This window comes from Eubalaena glacialis, chromosome 12, assembly GCF_028564815.1.
Source record: "Eubalaena glacialis isolate mEubGla1 chromosome 12, mEubGla1.1.hap2.+ XY, whole genome shotgun sequence".
Taxonomy (NCBI): domain Eukaryota; kingdom Metazoa; phylum Chordata; class Mammalia; order Artiodactyla; family Balaenidae; genus Eubalaena; species Eubalaena glacialis.
This window is the reverse complement of record NC_083727.1, coordinates 9,787,949-9,806,954: the sequence shown is the minus strand read 5'-3', so window position 1 is coordinate 9,806,954 and position 19,006 is coordinate 9,787,949. Positions and strand designations below refer to the sequence as shown.

The 19,006-nt window shown below is 48.9% G+C and overlaps 1 protein-coding gene across 2 annotated transcripts in view; it reads left to right on the top strand.

Annotated features, from left to right (window-relative positions):
* The window catches only part of ZDHHC14 (zinc finger DHHC-type palmitoyltransferase 14), a 269,697-nt gene that overhangs the window by 239,208 nt on the left and 11,483 nt on the right, over positions 1–19,006 (top strand). For both annotated transcript variants that reach the window (XM_061207375.1, XM_061207374.1), the window contains exons 6-8: positions 9,168–9,270; positions 10,549–10,658; positions 15,498–15,600. In XM_061207375.1, the coding sequence (XP_061063358.1) occupies positions 9,168–9,270; positions 10,549–10,658; positions 15,498–15,600 (316 nt within the window). The remainder of the gene's footprint in view (positions 1–9,167; positions 9,271–10,548; positions 10,659–15,497; positions 15,601–19,006) is intronic.

Below are 19,006 nucleotides of genomic sequence, written 5' to 3'. Positions count from 1 at the left end.
TTCAAGACCCCCCCTGGCCTTCCCCGGGGAAAGAGACAAAAGGAGAATCTTCTCCAAAAAGGATGGCACTGGGTCTTCAGTCCACCCATCCAGGCAGGTCCAACGAAGGCAGTCCACCCAGCATCAGCTTCCTTCAAAATCATTATACTGAATGCCCACCACCTGGGCCCAAAACGTGCCAGGGTTACAAAGTCTAGAACGATCCGTCAGCCTTGAGCTTCAAAGCACATCAACCAGAGGCCAGAGGAGCGATGAAGCACAGGGTGACTCATTCTTCTCAACGAGCATCTGTGGATGCCAAGATCTGAGCTCTGACTCTGGTTTCTTACAAGCAGAATAAGTCTTAAGTGACATAAAAATGTCATAGCGTGCACTGGAGGTAGGAGTGGGGTCCAAAAGGAGGCTGCATCTCCTGCAGGGAAGTCAAGAGCCTTCCACAGGCGGCAGGTGTCATTTGCACAGGGCCTGGAAAGGTGGAGTTCTAACAGGGACACGGAGGGGAGAGGCCTGACGGGTGTGTAGGGTGTGTAGGGGAGAGCAGGCCGTCTGGAGGGCTGGAGCCAGGCTTGTGTTCACTCTTTCACTCGGCAAGGTTAGCAAGATGGGCACCGGGAACCCTAATGGTGTCAGCACCCGGATACTCTTACAGACACACACACACACACAGACACACACAGACACACACACACACACACACACACGGTGGGGATGGGGGAGGGTGCTGTGATGGCTGAGCCCTGACTGGGGGTGGGGGTCACGACCGATCGCTCCCGGGAAGCAGGTCCCAACAGCACTGAATACCAGTGAAGGAGCGAGCAGGCTTCTTCCCCTGGACACCGGGGGACCGGCCATGATTTTTGGCAGGCGAACGACGTAATCAAGCTGCTTTTTGTTCTTGTTCTGTTTTAAGCATACTCACCTTGAAGCAAGGGACACAACGGAGTGAGGGAGGAGATGTTTGCAAAGGAAGGACCCTGAAATTGAAATCGGTGACAAGGGGACAGATCTGCTGGGAGCTCTGCAGTCAGATAGGACCTGGGAGGAGAGGGGCAGGAAGGGGGTCCGAGCCCTAGGTGACCCGGGGAAAGGGGCACAGCAGAAAAGGGAGACAGCTAGCATTGGTTTGGGGAGAAATGAGCTTGGTCTGAGCTACATTTACAAACAGAATCTAGGAGGTCGCACACGGAACCTCCACGTCAGCCTGGACTGTCTTTAGGGTCGTCTGTGGTTATTACATGAGATATGGAAGCAGGAAAAAACCGGGAGCCTGAAGTGAAATGTTCCAGCCTCTTAGGAAATGTCACTGGTCACACAGAGTCAGGGAAGCCACGTGGCCGGGCCCGCCTCGCAGACTTCTGGGGTTCAGGGAGCTGAAGCCCCTCAGGAACAGGGCCAGCAGGGGGAGGGGACGCCTGCCCACTAACGGTCACTTCAGTGTAGCAGCATTAACGTCCATTTCAAAGGGTTACACTTATTTCTAATTATGACATGGTTCAGCTCTCCCAAAACGAGAAGGAGGATTGGTACATCAAACGGTAACTGATTCTACACGGTGGAGGCTTTTGACAGCCTTTTTTGCCCCCAGTTTGCGCTTATTTCAAGGCACTGTCTGACAGGCACCCACAGCCTAATGGACATCGTTCTGTTTTAGTGGAATTTGGTAGAAGGCTTGGAGTCGGCCTGGGTGCTGTCAGAAAGGGGGCACTGGGGGCCGATGGAAAATTCATGGAGGCAGGACAGGCCTTCACTAGCCCTGCTCTCAGGGCCTGTCCGTCCTGGTGTCTGGTGATCCTCGGGGGGGCCCCCGGGAAACAGGTAGGGGAAGTGCCTGAGGTCTCACAGCAGGACCTCACCGAGAGGTTAAGTGACCCCGATTTATGCTCAGTGACTCAGTGACGTTTCCAGAACTAGAGCCCAGCCCCTCCGCCCAGGGAATCGAGAGTCTTCCCCGCTGCCCCTGGCCGGGTGGACTGCGGGAGTTCTGTGAAGAATAAGCATAGATTAGATCTCAGAAGATCACAAAGTGGGAGAGGAGGTTTTTCGTTTTTAAAATTACCCAAGTGATACAAGAACATATTCTCACGGTAACAAACCTCAAGTAGTCAGAAATGTCAGGGTAAAAAGGAAGTGTTGCTCTTGACTCATCATCATTCTGTAGGAGTTCTTGTCGGGTTTTGTGGGTCTTTGCAGATGATCCTCTCAGAGTTTAAATACATATATGTGTGCATTCATGCACACACACAGATGTACAGTTGGGGGGACTGCTTTACCTAAAGGGATCATACATACTCTTTGGATTGTTCTACAATTTGATTTTTAGATATTTCCTGAAGACGTTTCCATGTCAACACATAGATGTACATCATCCTCTTTTCAACTGTTTTATAGAATTCCAGAGTATAGATGAACCATAGTGTATTCTTCTATTGATGGATATTTAGACTTCTTTTATTACTGCTCGAAAAATGAGGTAGTGGACTTTCTTGTATGTATCTCTTTGTGTACCAGTGTAAGTATTTCTCTAGGATTGACAACTAGATGTGGAGTCACTGAGTTAAAAGCTAAGTGTAGTTTAAATACAGATTAATGTACCAAATTGTCCCCTAAAGATATTATACCAATTCATGCTCCATTTCTCCCCACCTTCACCCACACTGGAGTTGTCAGTGCTGTGATTTTTGCCGATTTGATGGGGAGAAAAAAATTGGTTTTAATTTCCATTTTCTGGATAATATTCAGCTTGCACGTATTTTCATGATTGTTAGCCTTTTTTTCTCACCTCAATGTGCCAGTTCAAACTCCTTGTCCATTTTTCAATTGGGTTGTTTCTTCTTTTCCTATTAACATGTTCTTTATATAGTCTTAATAATAATCTTATAACTATCTTTTTCCAATATTTTTCTCCCAACCTATCACTTACCTTTTAACTTTACCTTTTTATACAAAAAAGTGTAATTTATTAACAAATTCAATCTGTAAACCTCATCCTACATGACTCCTAGGTTTTGTGCCATACATCCTCACCCCAAAATGGTGCAAATATTTCCTTTATTTTCTTCTAATACCTTTCTATGTTGTTTCTTAAGTTTGGCACAGTAATTGATCTGTAATAGAATTTTGTGTGTGGGTTGTGAGCTAAAGTTCTAACTTCATTTTTCCCGAATGTTTAGTGAAGTGTCCCAATACCACTTACTACTCTATTCTATCAGTTCTCAAACTTTTTGGTCTCAGAACTCTTTTACAGTCTTAAAAATTATTGAGGACCCCAGAGAGCCTCTGTTCATGTAGATTATATCTATTTCTATATACCGTGTTTAAAATTAAAACTGAGAAATGTTTAAAACACAAGAATGCATAAGAGTGAATGAGGACATCATCTTGCATCACACAGCCTCCAGAAGAAGCCACCACGTGGTAGGATGAGAGTAAAGCTGGGAAATAATGTTTTGGTGATGATAGGAAAATAGTTTTGACCTGGAGGATACCCTGAAAGGATCTTGGGGACCCTAAGTTTCCACAGGCCACACTTTGAGAACCACCGGTCTATTCCTTCACCACTAATTTGAAATGCCCTCTTTACCCCACATGCCCACGGCCTGTTTAGACTGTTCTCACCTTGTTTTGTTTACTAGAAAAGTCTTCTCCTGCTCCCGCCTCCCTGATGTTGTTTTTCAAAATTCCTTACCTATTCTTATACATTTCCTCTTCCTGATGAATTTTAGTGTCCTTTTGTCAAATTCCATTTTAAAAATTCCAGTTGGAATTTTGATTGGCGTTCTAGTGACTCCATAGATTAATTTGGGACAACTACATACCTCTATCGCCCGGTACATAAGCATTTAGGAGAAAGGATTTGAGAGACTGAAGGATGATGGTCCCATGATCCAGTCTGAAAGGTCCCAGTAACTTGATTTTCAAAGTGTCTGTCGTGTAAATCATCGGGAAGTCAGCAGCCTCCACTCCAGACACAGTGCTGGGCCCTCAAGTGACAGGGGCACAAGCTGTAGTTTCTTATCTCTGTCTAAGGATTATAGGGTCATCTAATTGATGAGGAAAATATGCTGACAAGTTCCTGAACCTAAATATCTAAAAGCATTAAATGCTGATTTAGACCCTCAATCTACAGGACAAAGGGTCTATCACTGAGATCTGTCCTTCCATCAAAGCTCTTCCTGTAAGCGAGCATTGCCTATCTTACTGTAATTTTTAGGGGGAAAAAAAAAGAAAGAAAGAGATGATTACCAACAACATCTGTTTCTTATATTTTCAACATCAGAACCCCAGACAGAGACCTAAAGCAGAATAAGATGCAGGAGGACCCAGGGGTGCGTGGCTGGTGCCCACAGAGAAAGGCCCCTCAGCACCATGCGGTACCCTGGCCACATACGCCCAGGGCTCAGAGCGGAAAGCACCCGAGGCAGAGCCTTGGACTTTGGCATTCCCTGGCCATTCTGGAATCCGGGGATTTTGGTCAATGAGGAAACCCACGTGAAATACAGACTTTTTAAAATAAACTGTTATCTGGATTTGGCACTTGGCAAAAAAGCCTGTCGCCAGCCTGATTGCTGGAATGTGGGGAGATGGGTGATGACATATTAACAGAGACAAGTTCTTCACCCAGGGGTGGCTCTAAGGCCGTGGGACTGATAAACAAGGTTGGATGTCACGGGCAGTCTCAGCCTTGCTGTTGTGAGCTTTGAGGCTCCAAAGTTACGGCCTGTCATGTGACACTCTGTAGCTTGGGGCCTTGGGAAGGGTTCTTTCTCTCCTAGAAGTCTGAAGACCAAGTTCCAGTTCTATTCTGCCACGAAGTGCCGTGTGAGTTTTTATAAGTGGCTTGACTACTCTGGGCCTTAGCCCTTCATTTTACATAAAATTTTACCTATTTGTAAAATAAAGGGATTAGAATAAATCAGGACATTTTAACTTGGGGTCCATGTGTATCCATGGAGAGGCATCAGGAGTGTTTTTAAGCCTCCTGAAATTATAAGGAAAAAAATGTGTTTATGTGCAGTTTTTCTGAGAAAAGTGTAGGAACCCAATAAGGTTAAAAACCTTTGGTTCCATACCTCTCACCTTTTACGATTCTCCAAATACTGAGGTGCCCTCACCATTCTGCCCAATACTATTTCCATGTCTCTGCAAGGTCGTCTCCCCTTGCTTACCTTCCCACAGGCAAGCAGACCCCTGTTCCCTGAGGGTGGGGAGCTTACCTTCTCCCACCATCTGCTGTCCGGAGTGCAGGGCCGGGTGCCTAGAAAGGCCCAGAGCAGGCACTTGTGGGATTGCGTGGAAACCCAAGGGAGGGCCGCCTGCCCGCCAGCATTTTTCAGTCTTTTTCAATTCCATAGTCATCTAGCGAGTACCTCAGCGTGCAGCATTTTGAGCTAGCGGCTGCAGGGAATCTAAAGCCATACTCTTGGCCACAGAGGGGGCTCCCTTTCTTTTTGGGGGGCTGGGGAGGAGACAGATGGAGGCTGGCAGTGGTAATGGCTGTGATTTGGAACCCATCTCTGAAGCAATAAACATCCAGCTGCTTATTAAATTGGCTCCTACTGGAGTTGGCCTGTTTCCACTCATGTCTCTTTTAAAAAAAAAAAATCAGTAAGTGGGTTTTGATACATTAAAAAGAAATTTATGTTTCTTAATCTTACTATGACATAGATATTTTCAACATCGAGCTATCGGGTCAGTGAGAAGATGTGTTGTTCAGATATTCGTACCTCTGTCTGAGAGTGAATTTGAGGGGGATGGACTCCTTAAGGTGCCATAGGTTCAAGAAACCCTGACGAGGAGGGTCCCGATCTCCCCCAGCAGAGGTTGGGGTCAGCCTAGAGCCACGTGTCCCTTAGCAAGAATTCAGAAAGGAATCAGCCCATGGCTTTTCTGTCCTACTGGCGGAGTCAGACTTCCAAGCTTCAAATCCCTGCTCTGCTATTTCTTAAACAAATTACTTAACTGCTTCCTGCCTCGGTTTCCCTATCGGTTAAGTGGGAATCATACTTCTCACTGGGTTGCTCTGAGGATTAAGTGAGTTAATCCACATGAAGCTCTTGTTTTGTTTTGTTTGAATTTTTGAATTTTATTTTATTTTTTTATACAGCAGGTTCTTACTAGTTATCTATTTTATACATGTTAGTGTATATATGTCAGTCCCAATCTCCCAATTCATCACACGTGAAGCCTTTGGAACAGGACCTGACACACGGCCAGTGGTGCCAGCCATTGTTACGAACGATGATGATTATTCCTTCAGACGTCCTGTGGGCGAAGTGGCAGCTGTAAGGGGAGAGGCGGAGGGGGCTGCATCTTGCATCCTACCTTGAATTCGTCATTTGGACACAGCTGTGAGCTAACAGTGAAACTGCCTTCTGCTATTTATAAAATGTTTCCAAGCACATGAGATATTAATATAGAACACTGCGTATTTGGGGGGTTGCTATAAACATTTAAAACTCCACATCCACTGGTAACAACGCCTCCTTTTGGAGGTAATCATGTAAGTGGCATCACAAAAGGAACAGCAGCCACCAAAGGAACAGGAGCCGCAAAGGGAGACGTAGCCACGTTAGATGCTATGGCCTCCTCCACTTTCACATGCCAGCTTTTACATGGTTCACATGTGTGGATGTTACATATGTTTTTTTTGGTTTGTTTGTTTTTTAATTAATTAATTTATTTATTTATTTTTGGCTGTGTTGGGTCTTCGTTTCTGTGCGCGGGCTTTCTCTAGTTGCGGCGAGTGGGGGCCACTCTTCATTGCGGTGTGCGGGCCTCTCACTGTCACGGCCTCTCTTGTTGCGGGGCACAGGCTCCGGACGCGCAGGCTCAGTAGTTGTGATGCATGGGCTTAGTTGCTCCGCGGCATGTGGGATCTTCCCAGACCAGGGCTCGAGCCCATGTCCCCTGCATTGGCAGGCAGATTCTCAACCACTGCGCCACCAGAGAAGCCCGTTACATATGTTTTGACATGACCATCATTCTGCCTGGATTGTAAACTGTTGTTGACATCTAAGTATTTCCGAGACCGAAGTTGGGCTCTTCGTGTATTATTCAGTAAATAAATCTTTTGGTTCGTTCTTCATTCTCTCTTTTCTACCCTTGTTTCCATTCCATTTGTCACCTCCTCTTTGGCCTTTCTGCCTCTTGTCTTTTCCTTCCAGCCTGTGCAAAGTCACTGCCAGTGTCATCCCCCTTTATACAACGCAGTTCTCCCGACTCAGGCTTCCCCCTGCTTCCTCATCATTTTCCCTGGGCTCCACTTCACCTCTGCTTTCAAGCCAGTGCGGGCAGGGCTCCCACGTGGCTGCCTCCCCCATCTGTGTCCTCTTGGGTGGGGAGATGAGGCTGGGAGGAGGGGCGTCTGTGAGCCCCAACCTGTCAGGAGGCGGTTGGGAATGAGATCATCTTTGCTACCTGGGCCACCATCCCTGTGTCCCCATGTGCAGCGAGGCCTCTGCCATAACCATTTGTCCCCCGGGGTAACCCTGGCAGAAAAGAAGGGCTGGTGGCAGCCCTGGGCAGGGGTCTGCTTCTCTGCATCTCCCCCCCACCCCTCCGCACTTATCCCCTTTTCCAGAATCCGCCTTAGTTTTCCTTTTCTTGGTAGGTGCAGCCCCTCCTCCAGCCCGTTCACCTCTTTCCTCCGTGAGGCTGGGCAGCACTCCCACCCCCAGGAGCACCCTGTGTTGGATCCGCAAGACCCCGCTGCTCTGCGCTGTCTTCACCTTGGCCAGCTGGGCATCCTCCTCTTGAGATGTCCTTTTAATTTCTGGGCGGGGCTTTTCTGAGGCCTTGCAGGTTCTAGAAATTTAAACCTTAGAAAGAAAAATAAAGCATTTTCCCACTTTTCCAAGAGCAGACCCAGTGGTGTATCCTGACGTTGAAAGTCAGTTAACAAGCAGGAAGCCCATTCATTCCCCCTCTTTTGTATGCAGCCCCACACGCCGGACAGTGGCATTTGTTAATCATGACGTGGCAGATGATGGCGCTGCCCTGGATGATACATTCATTTCTCTGCTCTGACGATAAATGATATCCAATCCTGAAAAAAAAAAATCAATGGTGATGTATTACAGCATGATCTATGGCTTCCATCCTTGGAAGCATTAGGAAAGCATGAGTATTTACTTTCTCTGGCCTGTAATTTATCAATGGAGGATGCATGATGTATATTTAAACTCCCAGACCTACGATGATTTTTTTTTTCCTGAGAAACATCTTTATCTTGTAAATAGAATTTTATAAATATTTGTGGGACAGGAATATTCTCTAGTCTTTTCAAATTGCCACACTCTTGGCTGATTTATCTCGTCTGTTGAAGAATGCCAGGCTTTCTCTCCTTTGGTTTTAGTGCATCTTGTGGAACTCAAGACTCCCCATCACTCACAGTCTGGTGTGGAGCCAGGTTTTCTAGTTGCCTGTCAAATAGCTGAGGACAGCCATATGTGTCGGGGTTGGCTGAGGGGCTGGGAAAAGGTCCCCTAAGAAAAAATACCGTTCACCCTGATGCCACACTGAGAAATGGCCCTGCCGGGTCAGAAACCCATCCACAGCGGGGGCAGGCAGCCAATGGGTGGAAGGGCCATCCAGGGAGAGAGAAAGCCAGGAAGATAAGCCCTGCCTGGTCTCAGCTGCCCGAGGTCAGCCCTGCAAGTGACTGTCACAGCCTCAAATCAGGTCGGGAGAGAAACCTGTCAGTGCTACAGTCCCAGCTTTCAGAAGCCAAAGGTAGAGCCTGTGATTGAAGTGATGTTCAATATTGGGTCCATTCATCAAAGGCCTGGGCCGCTGCCAGCGCCAGCCAGCGTGCTTCCTGGTTTTGCTGCCGCCGCCTTTGGCTACACAGTGAGTCATGAGGAAAGGGCCAAGGTCGGGCGGGGAGGACAGTCAGAGGAACTGTCAGCCATGAGAAAGGAATGAGACATGTTCAGGGAGCCCACCGATCACTTAACTGAGCACAAACGCTGTGCCGTGAAGGAGAATGTGGCCTTGTGCCTGCCCCTGAGGGTCTCCTGTGGCTGTAAGACCACTGATGCCAGGCTAGGTGGACGCAAGGGCCTGAGTGAGGACCTGGGGACGGTTTCTGTCCAAATCTCAGTCATCCAGCTCCCTGGGGCCCTAAGAACGTCACAGTCCTACTGGTTCACCTCCTTGACTCCGGGTACCGTGCTGGAGGCCGTGGTCTGCTTCTTCTCCGTCTGGTCCATCGTGGGGCTCTCGGGTTTCCACACGTACCTGATCAGCTCCAACCAGACCACAAATGAAGACGTAAGTTCCTGGTGGGGTGGGACGTGGGCATGTTCTTTTGTGGGAAAAAGAGAAAGAAGAGGTGAGGGGCCCAGGCTCCCTTTCCAGATGGGAGCCCCTGGGAACAAAGAGCCTGCAGGGGAAGCATTTTCCGACATCAGTCTCCAATTTCTCTATTGCGAATCTCCAAACTGTCCTGCTCTCTGACCACGTCACTTAGATAATAAGATCGGCCGAGTGACCCCCAATTCCAAGGCCCGAGGAGGGATTCTGTTCTATTCCTTTGCAATAATTCTATCAGCAACTTGTCACCCTGCCCCGATGAAGAGAGACCTCACAGGCTAGCCTCTCTCAGATAACGGCTCCATTTCATTTTGGGAGGCAATCGAACTGACCCGAAGTTTAACTTTTTATCCGGGATTATCTGCCTGTACTTAATGCAGATGGAGAGGAAATATAAAACCAGAAAACGTAATGCTGGAAAATGTTTCTTCGTGAGCCTGGTCCTTTTTGCTCTGAATATTTGGATTCTGACAGAAGCCTCTGTCAGTACATGAATTAAATGTCTCAGAATTAGGTTGCCTCAAAGGCTTGAGAAAAATCAGTGCTGATGAGATAGATGAGTTCCGAGAATATTAAGACAGTTATTTGCATATCGTAACTGAGAACACTAGAAATATCCTGCAGAATTATTTTGCAATATGATGAGGCTGAATTCAGGCTATAAACGGGCAATTAAGGACTTCCCTGGCGGTCCAATAGTTAAGACTTCACCTTCCAATGCGAGGGGCGCACGTTCAATCCCTGGTCGGGGAGCTAAGATCCCACATGCCTCGTGGCCAAAAAAAACCAAAATATAAAACAGAAGCAATACTGTAACAAATTCAATAAAGACTAAAAAAAAATGGTCCACATCAAAAAATCTTTTCTAAAAAAATGAGCCATTAGGGGAGGTGTGTTACCCCTCTCTGCTACCATTCATTTCATTACTATTTAACACACTAAATGTAGTATCAAAAAATCTCCACTGGCTTATGTGAGCTGCCTTTTAAGTACCATGTAGTAGAAATAAGAGATTATTTTCTCCAGAGAATGTTATTTCTCCCCAATCTGACCTGCTGTTTGGGGATATTTCCAAGTTTGGGGTTAATGCCAGTTTTCCTTGAGAAAAGTACCTCAGTTTCTTCTGCTGAAGAAATGAGTAAAGATCATTGCATTCTTTACAGGCTTCTTCTGATCGGCCCGAACGGTGGCATTGGTGTGACGGATACTGTGTCATTGACTATCCTTTTCTTTCAGATTAAAGGATCTTGGTCAAATAAAAGAGGTAAAGAAAATTACAACCCCTACAGCTACGGAAATATCTTTACAAATTGCTGTGTTGCTCTGTGTGGACCCATTTCTCCAAGGTAAGATTCAAATGGCACGATGCCCTATAACAGACCTGGGGAAGCACACACCCTAGTGTGTTAGCTCAGGCCTCGGGCAGCAGTGACCCGGCCACGGCAATGACCGCCAGCCAGGTCAGCACTCCGCTCTGTGCTGTGGAGACGTGGCCTTAACGAAATAGAGATCTGGCTTGTGTTATGCTTGTTATGTTATGCTTGGCATAACTTTCTACTGAATTTGTGTCAAGTTTGGGGAAAATCCCCTCAGGATCAAAATAGGGACACTGAGCCATGTGACCCCATGAATTATTAGATGATGTTGAACATCCGTAATGAGCAGGGAGCTGTCATAAGGGAACAGGACACAATGTAGGAAGCAATTAGAAAGCCTGTAGAAATGAGTGCTAAGAGCTGAGTTGTGCAGAATAGAAATGCTAAAATAGTTCAGAGGGAGAGATCCGTGCGGGCTGAAGCAGTGGGGATTGTGGTGATGATAAGACAGCAGTCATATTAATAATGGCCGTGGCTGACATTTACTGAATAGTGTTAGGCTCTGTTTTAAGTGCTTTACGTGGATTAACTTTTAAAACCTCACTCTGTACCTATGAGGTCGGTACTATTATATCCCATTATACAGAAGAGGAAACCAAGGCACAGAGAGGTTAAATAACGTGCTCAAGATCACACAGCTGGTAAATGCTGCCTGGTCAGGACTCAAACCCAGGCATCTGACATCAGAACCTGTGTGTGTCAATGGTGGAAGCTGCCTCCAAGTCTTGATTATTTATGAGTTACGCCCATGTAGAATATTTCCAACAGATTAGCCAAATCAAACATTATTTACTAAGCAAGTTTTCCAGGTTTCTAGAATGAGTTTCCAAGCCTTCCTCGCTTTTGGCCTCTAACTGTGTAAATGGAGAGAAACCACAAAAGCTACTGGCTTGTGTCCACAGCAGCCCCGCTGTGCACTTAGAGCTGCACGGTCAGTCATCACTGACTTGTGCTCATGGAACGCAAACTGGGTTTGATCATCAGCCTCAGTGAAGCTTCATTAGGGAAGGAAGAGTGATTCCCTCCCCCCACCCCCCCCCAAAAATATCAAACACATATTCCAAGGCCATTTATTAATTGGTACTGGATTATAGTTCCTGGTGCCATTGGGTAATTAGAAACTGATCATTTTCCAGTTTGGGTCTAGAAAGTTGGCAGCCCAGTGTGCCACTCATCCTGAATTTGGGGCCCTCGGGGAGCCCCTGACCTGCCCCTCCCAGGCCTCCTCTGAGGAGGGACAGCAGGAGGGGACAGCCAAGGGCTCTGGATGAAAGGGCTGCCTCAGGCTAGGGCGTCTGTCATGCCTGGAGGGTGCCCCTCCCACAAGAGAGCTCCAGACTCACCCAGGAATCCCTCTCGGGGCTCTTTAGGCCAGAAAAACCCTCTGGAAATGCTTGTTTTTCCACAATTTAGCTTGTGTTTCCTCCTGGTGTGTGTTTATTTGTGGATAGTGGGGACAGGCCATGAAGCACAGAGTAGAAGAGGCAAAAGAGACCTGAACAAGCATCTTACCCCGTCTCTGAAATAGACACCTGAATCTAGGAAAGGAATGTGGAAGTCTCGCGTTTTGCCCGAATCTCTTTTTCTGTTCCCAAGTCTTTGATTTGCATTTGGCGCCATTCTGTGTTGTTTATAGATCAAATCTTGTCATAGCGAAATTATTTCTTCCACAACTGGATTAAATTTGCTTGTTTGGCTAAGTTGGGGCTGTATTCTTTCCAAAATCCAAGTCCCTCTGGATGGAGCATTTCTCAGGGATGGCCCTCCCCTCGGAAGAGCTTGACCACTCGAGGGTTTGTGCAGGAAGATGGGGCGCTGCCCTCTCTCGCTTGCCCACAGGTTCCCAGAGCTGGCCCGGGCAGAAGTGGGCAGGGGGAGGGTGTTTGTCTTCGCTGTTCCCTCCTGTCACCTTCCTCGCCCTCTGCTGTCTCTGCCCTGCCTCACCCAACCCCTGTGCACTACAAGAGCACCAGGGCCTTCCACGGGCATCCCAGACAGGCCTGAAGAATGAGCAGTGTCCCTCGCCTCAGACAGGGACTAAGGACCACCTGTGTGCCCAGCGTCATGTGCCTGGGATGCCTCCAAAGCATTCTTAGTGTAACGATGTACTCACGAGGGAGGGAGAGGGTGTCTTCAAGATTCCCCATGAGAGCCATGGAGCGCGGGGGCAAAGACCCGTGTCCCATTCCCTGCAGTGTCCCCAGAGGTGGGGGGGGAGCAGGGTGGGAACAGCCAGGTTTGGGAGGGGGTCCTCATAACAAGTCTGGCAGGAGGAATGGAAGATTGGAAAGACAGGAAGTCCCAAGGTGTGGTCAGGGTCAGGCCCTACGGGCTGGTGCTGTGGGTCAGCCGGTCGTAAGAATTCACTTGGCCACTGTCACTGAGCACGCGCTGTGTGCTGGGGGCCAGGGATGCGCCTGAGAGAACGTCAACAATACAGGTCTGTCCAGGGCAGGTCTGCGCAGGGGGAGGGGCTGGGATGGGGTCGGGGTGCAGGTTCCATGGACACCTGGCAGGGCTTCCCAGAGGAGGGGGGTGTAAGGTGTGAACCATTCTAAAGGATCAGGAGGAACTGGGGAAAAGGAATTGTGGGAGGAGAGAAGGGACAGCGTGTGCAAAGGCCCAGAGGTGAGAGGAGAGCCCGGCTTGTCAGAGGAGGAACTGGGGGAGTGAGGGGGGTCCCGGGGGGGCAAGGCAAGAGATGAGATGAGCTTAGGAGGGGCTCGAGGGCCATTCTGAGGGCCAGAAGGAGACTTGGGGCAGAGTGTCTCAGTCTTGGGTGCGTGGCTGGTACTTTAAACAGGCTGAACGCATGGGAAGCAGGCCGAGAACAACTTTTTCTATAATCCCTGCTGTCCCCACTCTTTTGATGACCTAGTTCTTTCTCTGCTCCTGGATGAAATCCCCTGCAAGTCCCTTAATTTCTCCTGTCAGTTGGAAAAAAAAAAAAAAAGGACTCGGGGCACTTTCATTTCCTCCAAAATAGTGTCATTTCAGTGAATCGGAACTTCAAAGTTCAGTGAAAGTTAACACTTTCCACTCCTTCATCCCTACGAGGGCTGGGATTTCAACATACCTTTGGGAGCAAACAATTTGACCCCCGACATGCCCCTTCGAGCCAGCTGCACACCGGCTCTCTCCCAGGGACCGAGCCTGGCCCCGCCCCTGGATCTCATCATTAGCAGGAGCCGGTGACCCCTCTCCCCAAGACATCCTTCTTTGCCCTTTCTCCTTTGCTCTTTGACACCCTTGAAGGCGGCTGCAGACTTGGTCTGAGAACCCCTTTGACCGTCCTGCATGGGGGTCCAACACCTCCCCTTTGGAGGATGGAGGTTCTTGTAGCCTCTTGTTTTTTCTAAACCTCAGGGGATTGGACTGAAACTGAAGCAGAGTCCCACTTCCAGATCCTGTCGTAAGTATTTTTTAATGGCTTGTTAGTCTGTCACTGGAAGACCTGAGGTGGTAGCTGTGATGATAACCCGTATCTTCTGAAAGCCAAGCTGACACGTGGAACAGCCTTCAGCTGCCCGGACCCCACCCCCAGGAGGGGGAGCGTGTGGGCACATGGAAGTGCTCGGGGCGTCCCTCAGAGGCCCAGCCCCACCCCACGGGAGGCCAGGGTGGGAGCCCCACTTAGTGGCCGAACCTCCTGTTGCCCCTTGCAGTTCTGTCCTTAGACCCAAGGTCAACACGGAGTCTTCACTCAGGGAGGAAAATAGGCAACCCTTTTGATGGCAAAGTAAGCTTCACCCTCACCTCCTACCTGGGCAACAGTGCCATAGAGTAAACACAGAAACACTGTTCGGGAAACTTGTCGGTGGGAGACCGAGGACCCGTTTTTACTTGCTCAGTCAGGGGCGTTTGCCCAGCACCCGCTGGGCGGCAGCTGTGGAGATAATGATGATTAAGACCCCGTTTTTGCCCCCGTGGCGCTTACGCTCCATGACAGGCGCACATGGAAACAGGTGGAGCCCGCATGATGTGATAACGGTGCCCACAGTGCTCCGAGGGCGGGACAGAGGGGCCAGATCCTCCGGGGCAGGTGCCATGGGGGAGACGAGATGAAGCCTGGCCTCGGGAGCCTGCGGGCTGCTCGACAGAGAAGACACTCATATAGATCACTGTGACACCAGGCCAACAGTGGCACGTGCCCTCAGGAGGATCACAGGCAGGGCTAAGAGAAGCCAGATGAGGGAAGAAAGCGGATATAGGGCCAAGAGCAGGGGCTGGAGGCCGAGAAGAATGGACAGCGGACGGGAAGGGAAAGTGACTTCGGGCACTTAAACGCCAGAGCCTGAACAGAAATAGAGATAACAAAGCAGAGAACGCACAGCGGGTACGTGGCTTCTGTTCCCGGGCAGAGCACTGGCACATAGTAGGTGCTCAGACACGCTTGTTGAAGGAATGAAGCTGTGAACGCCGTGTGTGATAAGATGTGGATTTGAGGCCGGAGAGGAAGGTTGGGGACAGGTTGTGTGAGGCCTGAAGGCTGAGCAAGGGGGTCTGGGCTCCGATGGCAGGTGATGGAGGCTGTGCAGGCAGGAGGGGTGACGTGATCAGGACGGGGCCGGAGCGCGGGGCCTGCAGCAGGTGGCAGGGAGGGAACAGATGCTCCAGGCATTTTTAAGGGCAGAAGTGGTAGACTCTGGAGTCTGACCACACATGAAGGCGAGCAGAGGTGTATTCTGAAGTGCCTTGGGGGCCCGTCACAGAAAACGGACCCCCAGATGGAAATTAAGAGAGTGTTGTCGGCGTTTTTGGCTTTTTATTCGCTCTCTGACCCCTGCATTGTTCTGTTTTCTCTTGCAGCCTAATTGACAGAAGAGGGTACATCCAGCCTGACACCCCACGGCCAGCTGCGCCCTCCAACGGGATGGCCGCGTACGGGGCCACACAGTCACAGAGCGATACGGTAGGACCTGCAGCGCCCCACAGAGGCTTCTCTTCCACATCTGTGTTCACTGACCTGTAACAGTCAGTCACCTAGAAAGCTTCCCGGGACACCCCTGGGCTGGCAGGCTCAGAGAGGGCAAGGAAGCGTTAAATTAAGGCGATATCCACCGAAGGCTTATGCCCCCCGCCCAACACGTGGTCAGTTTGTTCGGGGTTGTGTCGGGGAACTACACAACATCTCTTCCAGAAACAGCTTGAGGCAGCTTGCTCTGGAAAGCCCCCCACACAGAACCGGGCTGCTGTCTGGGGTGAGCTAGAGCCGCCCCAAGCAGGGCTGGCTGTCTGGAGAGTCCCCGAGTCCCATGCTGTCCCTTTGCCTCAGTCTGCACCCGCTCCCTCACCCCCTCTTTAAATGTGCAGTGGACTCAGCTGCCAGGTCTCCCCACTTTCAGCCAAAACCTTAGATCAGCCATGCACACCTTAGTGCAAATAATCAGACAAGCTGTTCATTCATTGACAGCAAAAACTGACTGGTGCCTCTCCAAAGAGGTCCCTGGGTCATGCTTCTATGGAGGTGTGGGACGGATGCTTTGTTTTCACTCTGCCCCTGGGAGACGGGGCAGGAATGGAGTCTTTCCATGGGCACCTGAACTCACAGCCTGGCTGGCCCTGACCATCAGTGCCTTAAAATTCTTCAGTGGTCTGTAAGACAATGGCCTATCTTTATCAGGAACAAATTCCCCTAAAAAAGCGTTTCTGAAAGGGACCCAGTCTTGTGGCCCACTGTTTGCTCTCTATAGACCTGAATCACCCACAACAGAGTCCATGACAAACAGGCCAGGACAGCAGAGTGGGTTCAGAAAAGAGGCTTTGACAGTCCAGGACTTGGAGATGGAGCTGATGTGGAAATCTGGGAGCGGGGAGCCAGGGGTGCCTCCTGCCTTTCAGCTTGGTGACAAGATGACCATACAAATCACCAACAGGAAATATGAAAGGAGGTGCCAGTTAGGGGGAAACTGATTTCAATATGTAGAAATGGGGTACGCTTGAATGCCTGGGGGTAGGGGGAGGTGCCCTGCATGTTGGTATATAGAAAGCTCGGGGAAGGTTTGCTTCCCCATACTTAGGAAGGAATGACATGGTTGGTAGAAATTCACTTTGAAATACTGGAGATGTGAATCAATTTTATTAGTTATCCTAGAAGTACCAGTCAATCTAGCATTTTAAAAAAAACTATAAGACGTGCTCCTGTTTGTCATCTGAGATATTAATCTGATTTCATCTCACATGCTGGAAGATTATTTTTTGAAATCAGCATTTATTATCTTTTGCTAACTTTCTCTCCACCCATGCCTGCCAATTCTGCCCCCATCAGGTCAAGTTTCTTTATCTAATTGGATACTACTAGTGAGGATAATAGAACAGGATAATTATGAAAGACAGTGGAAGGAAAAGCTTTGCAAATGGACAGATTTAAGTACAACTGAACACAGCAGGGAAAGGCAGAGAGCGTGGGATGTGGGATCAGAGAGCCTGGGCTTGCAGTGACTGACTCGGGGCTGGGTGACCTTGGCAAGTCACTTAATCCCGAGAGTCTTAAGTTCCTAAACTGTAAAATGAAGAAGGGGATAATGATGTTCACCTCCCTCCCATGACCACTTTATAACAAAGGGCCTGGCACATAGTAGGCTCTGGTTAAACATTCAATTGAATGTATTTGAAAGTTCCCCTCACAGGGGCTTGCTCAAGGGAAGTTCTGAACAAATATTAGTTTGTTCCTGTCTTCCTTTCCTCATTCCTTTCTTCCTCCAATTTTGTCACATCTGCAAAAGGCTCCACCTTGAATGTGGAACTAGGAACTAGAGGGAAGGAGTTCCCTTTGGTGCAGTGACATGGCAACATGGCTTCATGAAGTGATGGCCTTGGTAGGATCAAATTAACCCATGGGCCAAGAGACAGGACATGGTCATTTTACCCACTAGACACCACAGGCAAAGCACCTGTGTGCTTTTCTGGGGACTATGAAAAATTTTAAGTCCTGAAAAAAAATTACAAGCTCTGAAACATGAAAAGAAAACAGCAAAATCAAAATTAATAAATGTTTAATGTCTATGAGACCCATGAATATGTCAACTTCATTAATTGTTAAATTTAGCTTTCATTAAAATTTCATTACGTCTTAGAAATGATTTGTAGGTTGGGTTTTTCTCACTTCCTAAGAATTCCCCAGCACACATGTGATTACAGAGAAATCATTACCAATTATAAAGTAGTGAGTTGCTTGTAGACAGATAAATTTAAAAGTTAACTGCCTGGGGCCCCCTGCGCTTCCTGTCTTGCCATGCTGCCTGTGTTAGGGGAAACCCAGGTTTCCACCGGGCTTAAGGCTGGGGGAACTCTTTTTGGTCCCAAGGCGCCTACCCACTGCTGGGAGTGCCCCCAGTTTGTCAGAACACGTTCAGGAGAGGCAGGATCTGAAAGCTCTTTGGGGAACTAAGATGAGATGTGTTCTTCGTGGCCCCGCAGGCCAGAACTGGGACTGGAAGGTGGGCCCGGGAGGCAGATCGTGCTCAATCCGAGAGGGAAATGCCCAACACCCAGAGCTCATGGCAGACGGGAGCCCCTGCCGCAGACGTGTTCAGGCTGGGGGAGGTGGCACCCACAGCAACGTGGTGACAGGGGAGTCAGCACCGGCGGGAGGGCTGGACATTGACCCTCAGGGTTCCTTCTAGCTCAGAGCCTGTCGTCCAGGCCACCAGCCTTGTCAGCAGGGCGACATCACTGTGCCAGATAATGGTCCATTCTGCTGTGCGTTTATGGCCATTCAGGCACCTAGAGCATGAGGCTTTTTATTGTTTCCGTTGTTCTTTCTGGCTTCGGTGGTATAAGTACCATATTTAACAGGAGTGCGGGGGGAGGAGACAGTGCTGCACGGGCAGGGCTGGCACTAAGCAGACCGTGAAGCCGGACGTGTCTCCGCCCCAGCCTCTCTCTCCAGTTCATTCATGCTCCCAGTGCGTGGTGTTTACCAGATCCCACAGCTTACCAGCACGGAGCATACCACATGTCCTTCCAAGGCTGTTACATGGATAACTCACGCTGACCCTGGGAGGATGCTACTAACTTTATCCCCATTTTACAGATTAATGAAACAGGCACAGAGAACTTCAGTAAATTTGGCCAATTCCAACTTCACACTTTGACCCCAACAGTCCCTGCTGTCAACCCTACACTTTGCTGCGCTGTGGCCGTGAATACTGACTGTGTGTAGGGTGACTCCCTCCCATATGCTTTCAGTCGCCACAACCCGTTATCCTCACCCTCTCTCTCCTATCAAAATCTGCTCTTTGCAAAAGATCTGTTATCAATCATCTATACGTTAAAGGGAATTTAAGCCGAATTTCAGGATATATGAATTTTAATTG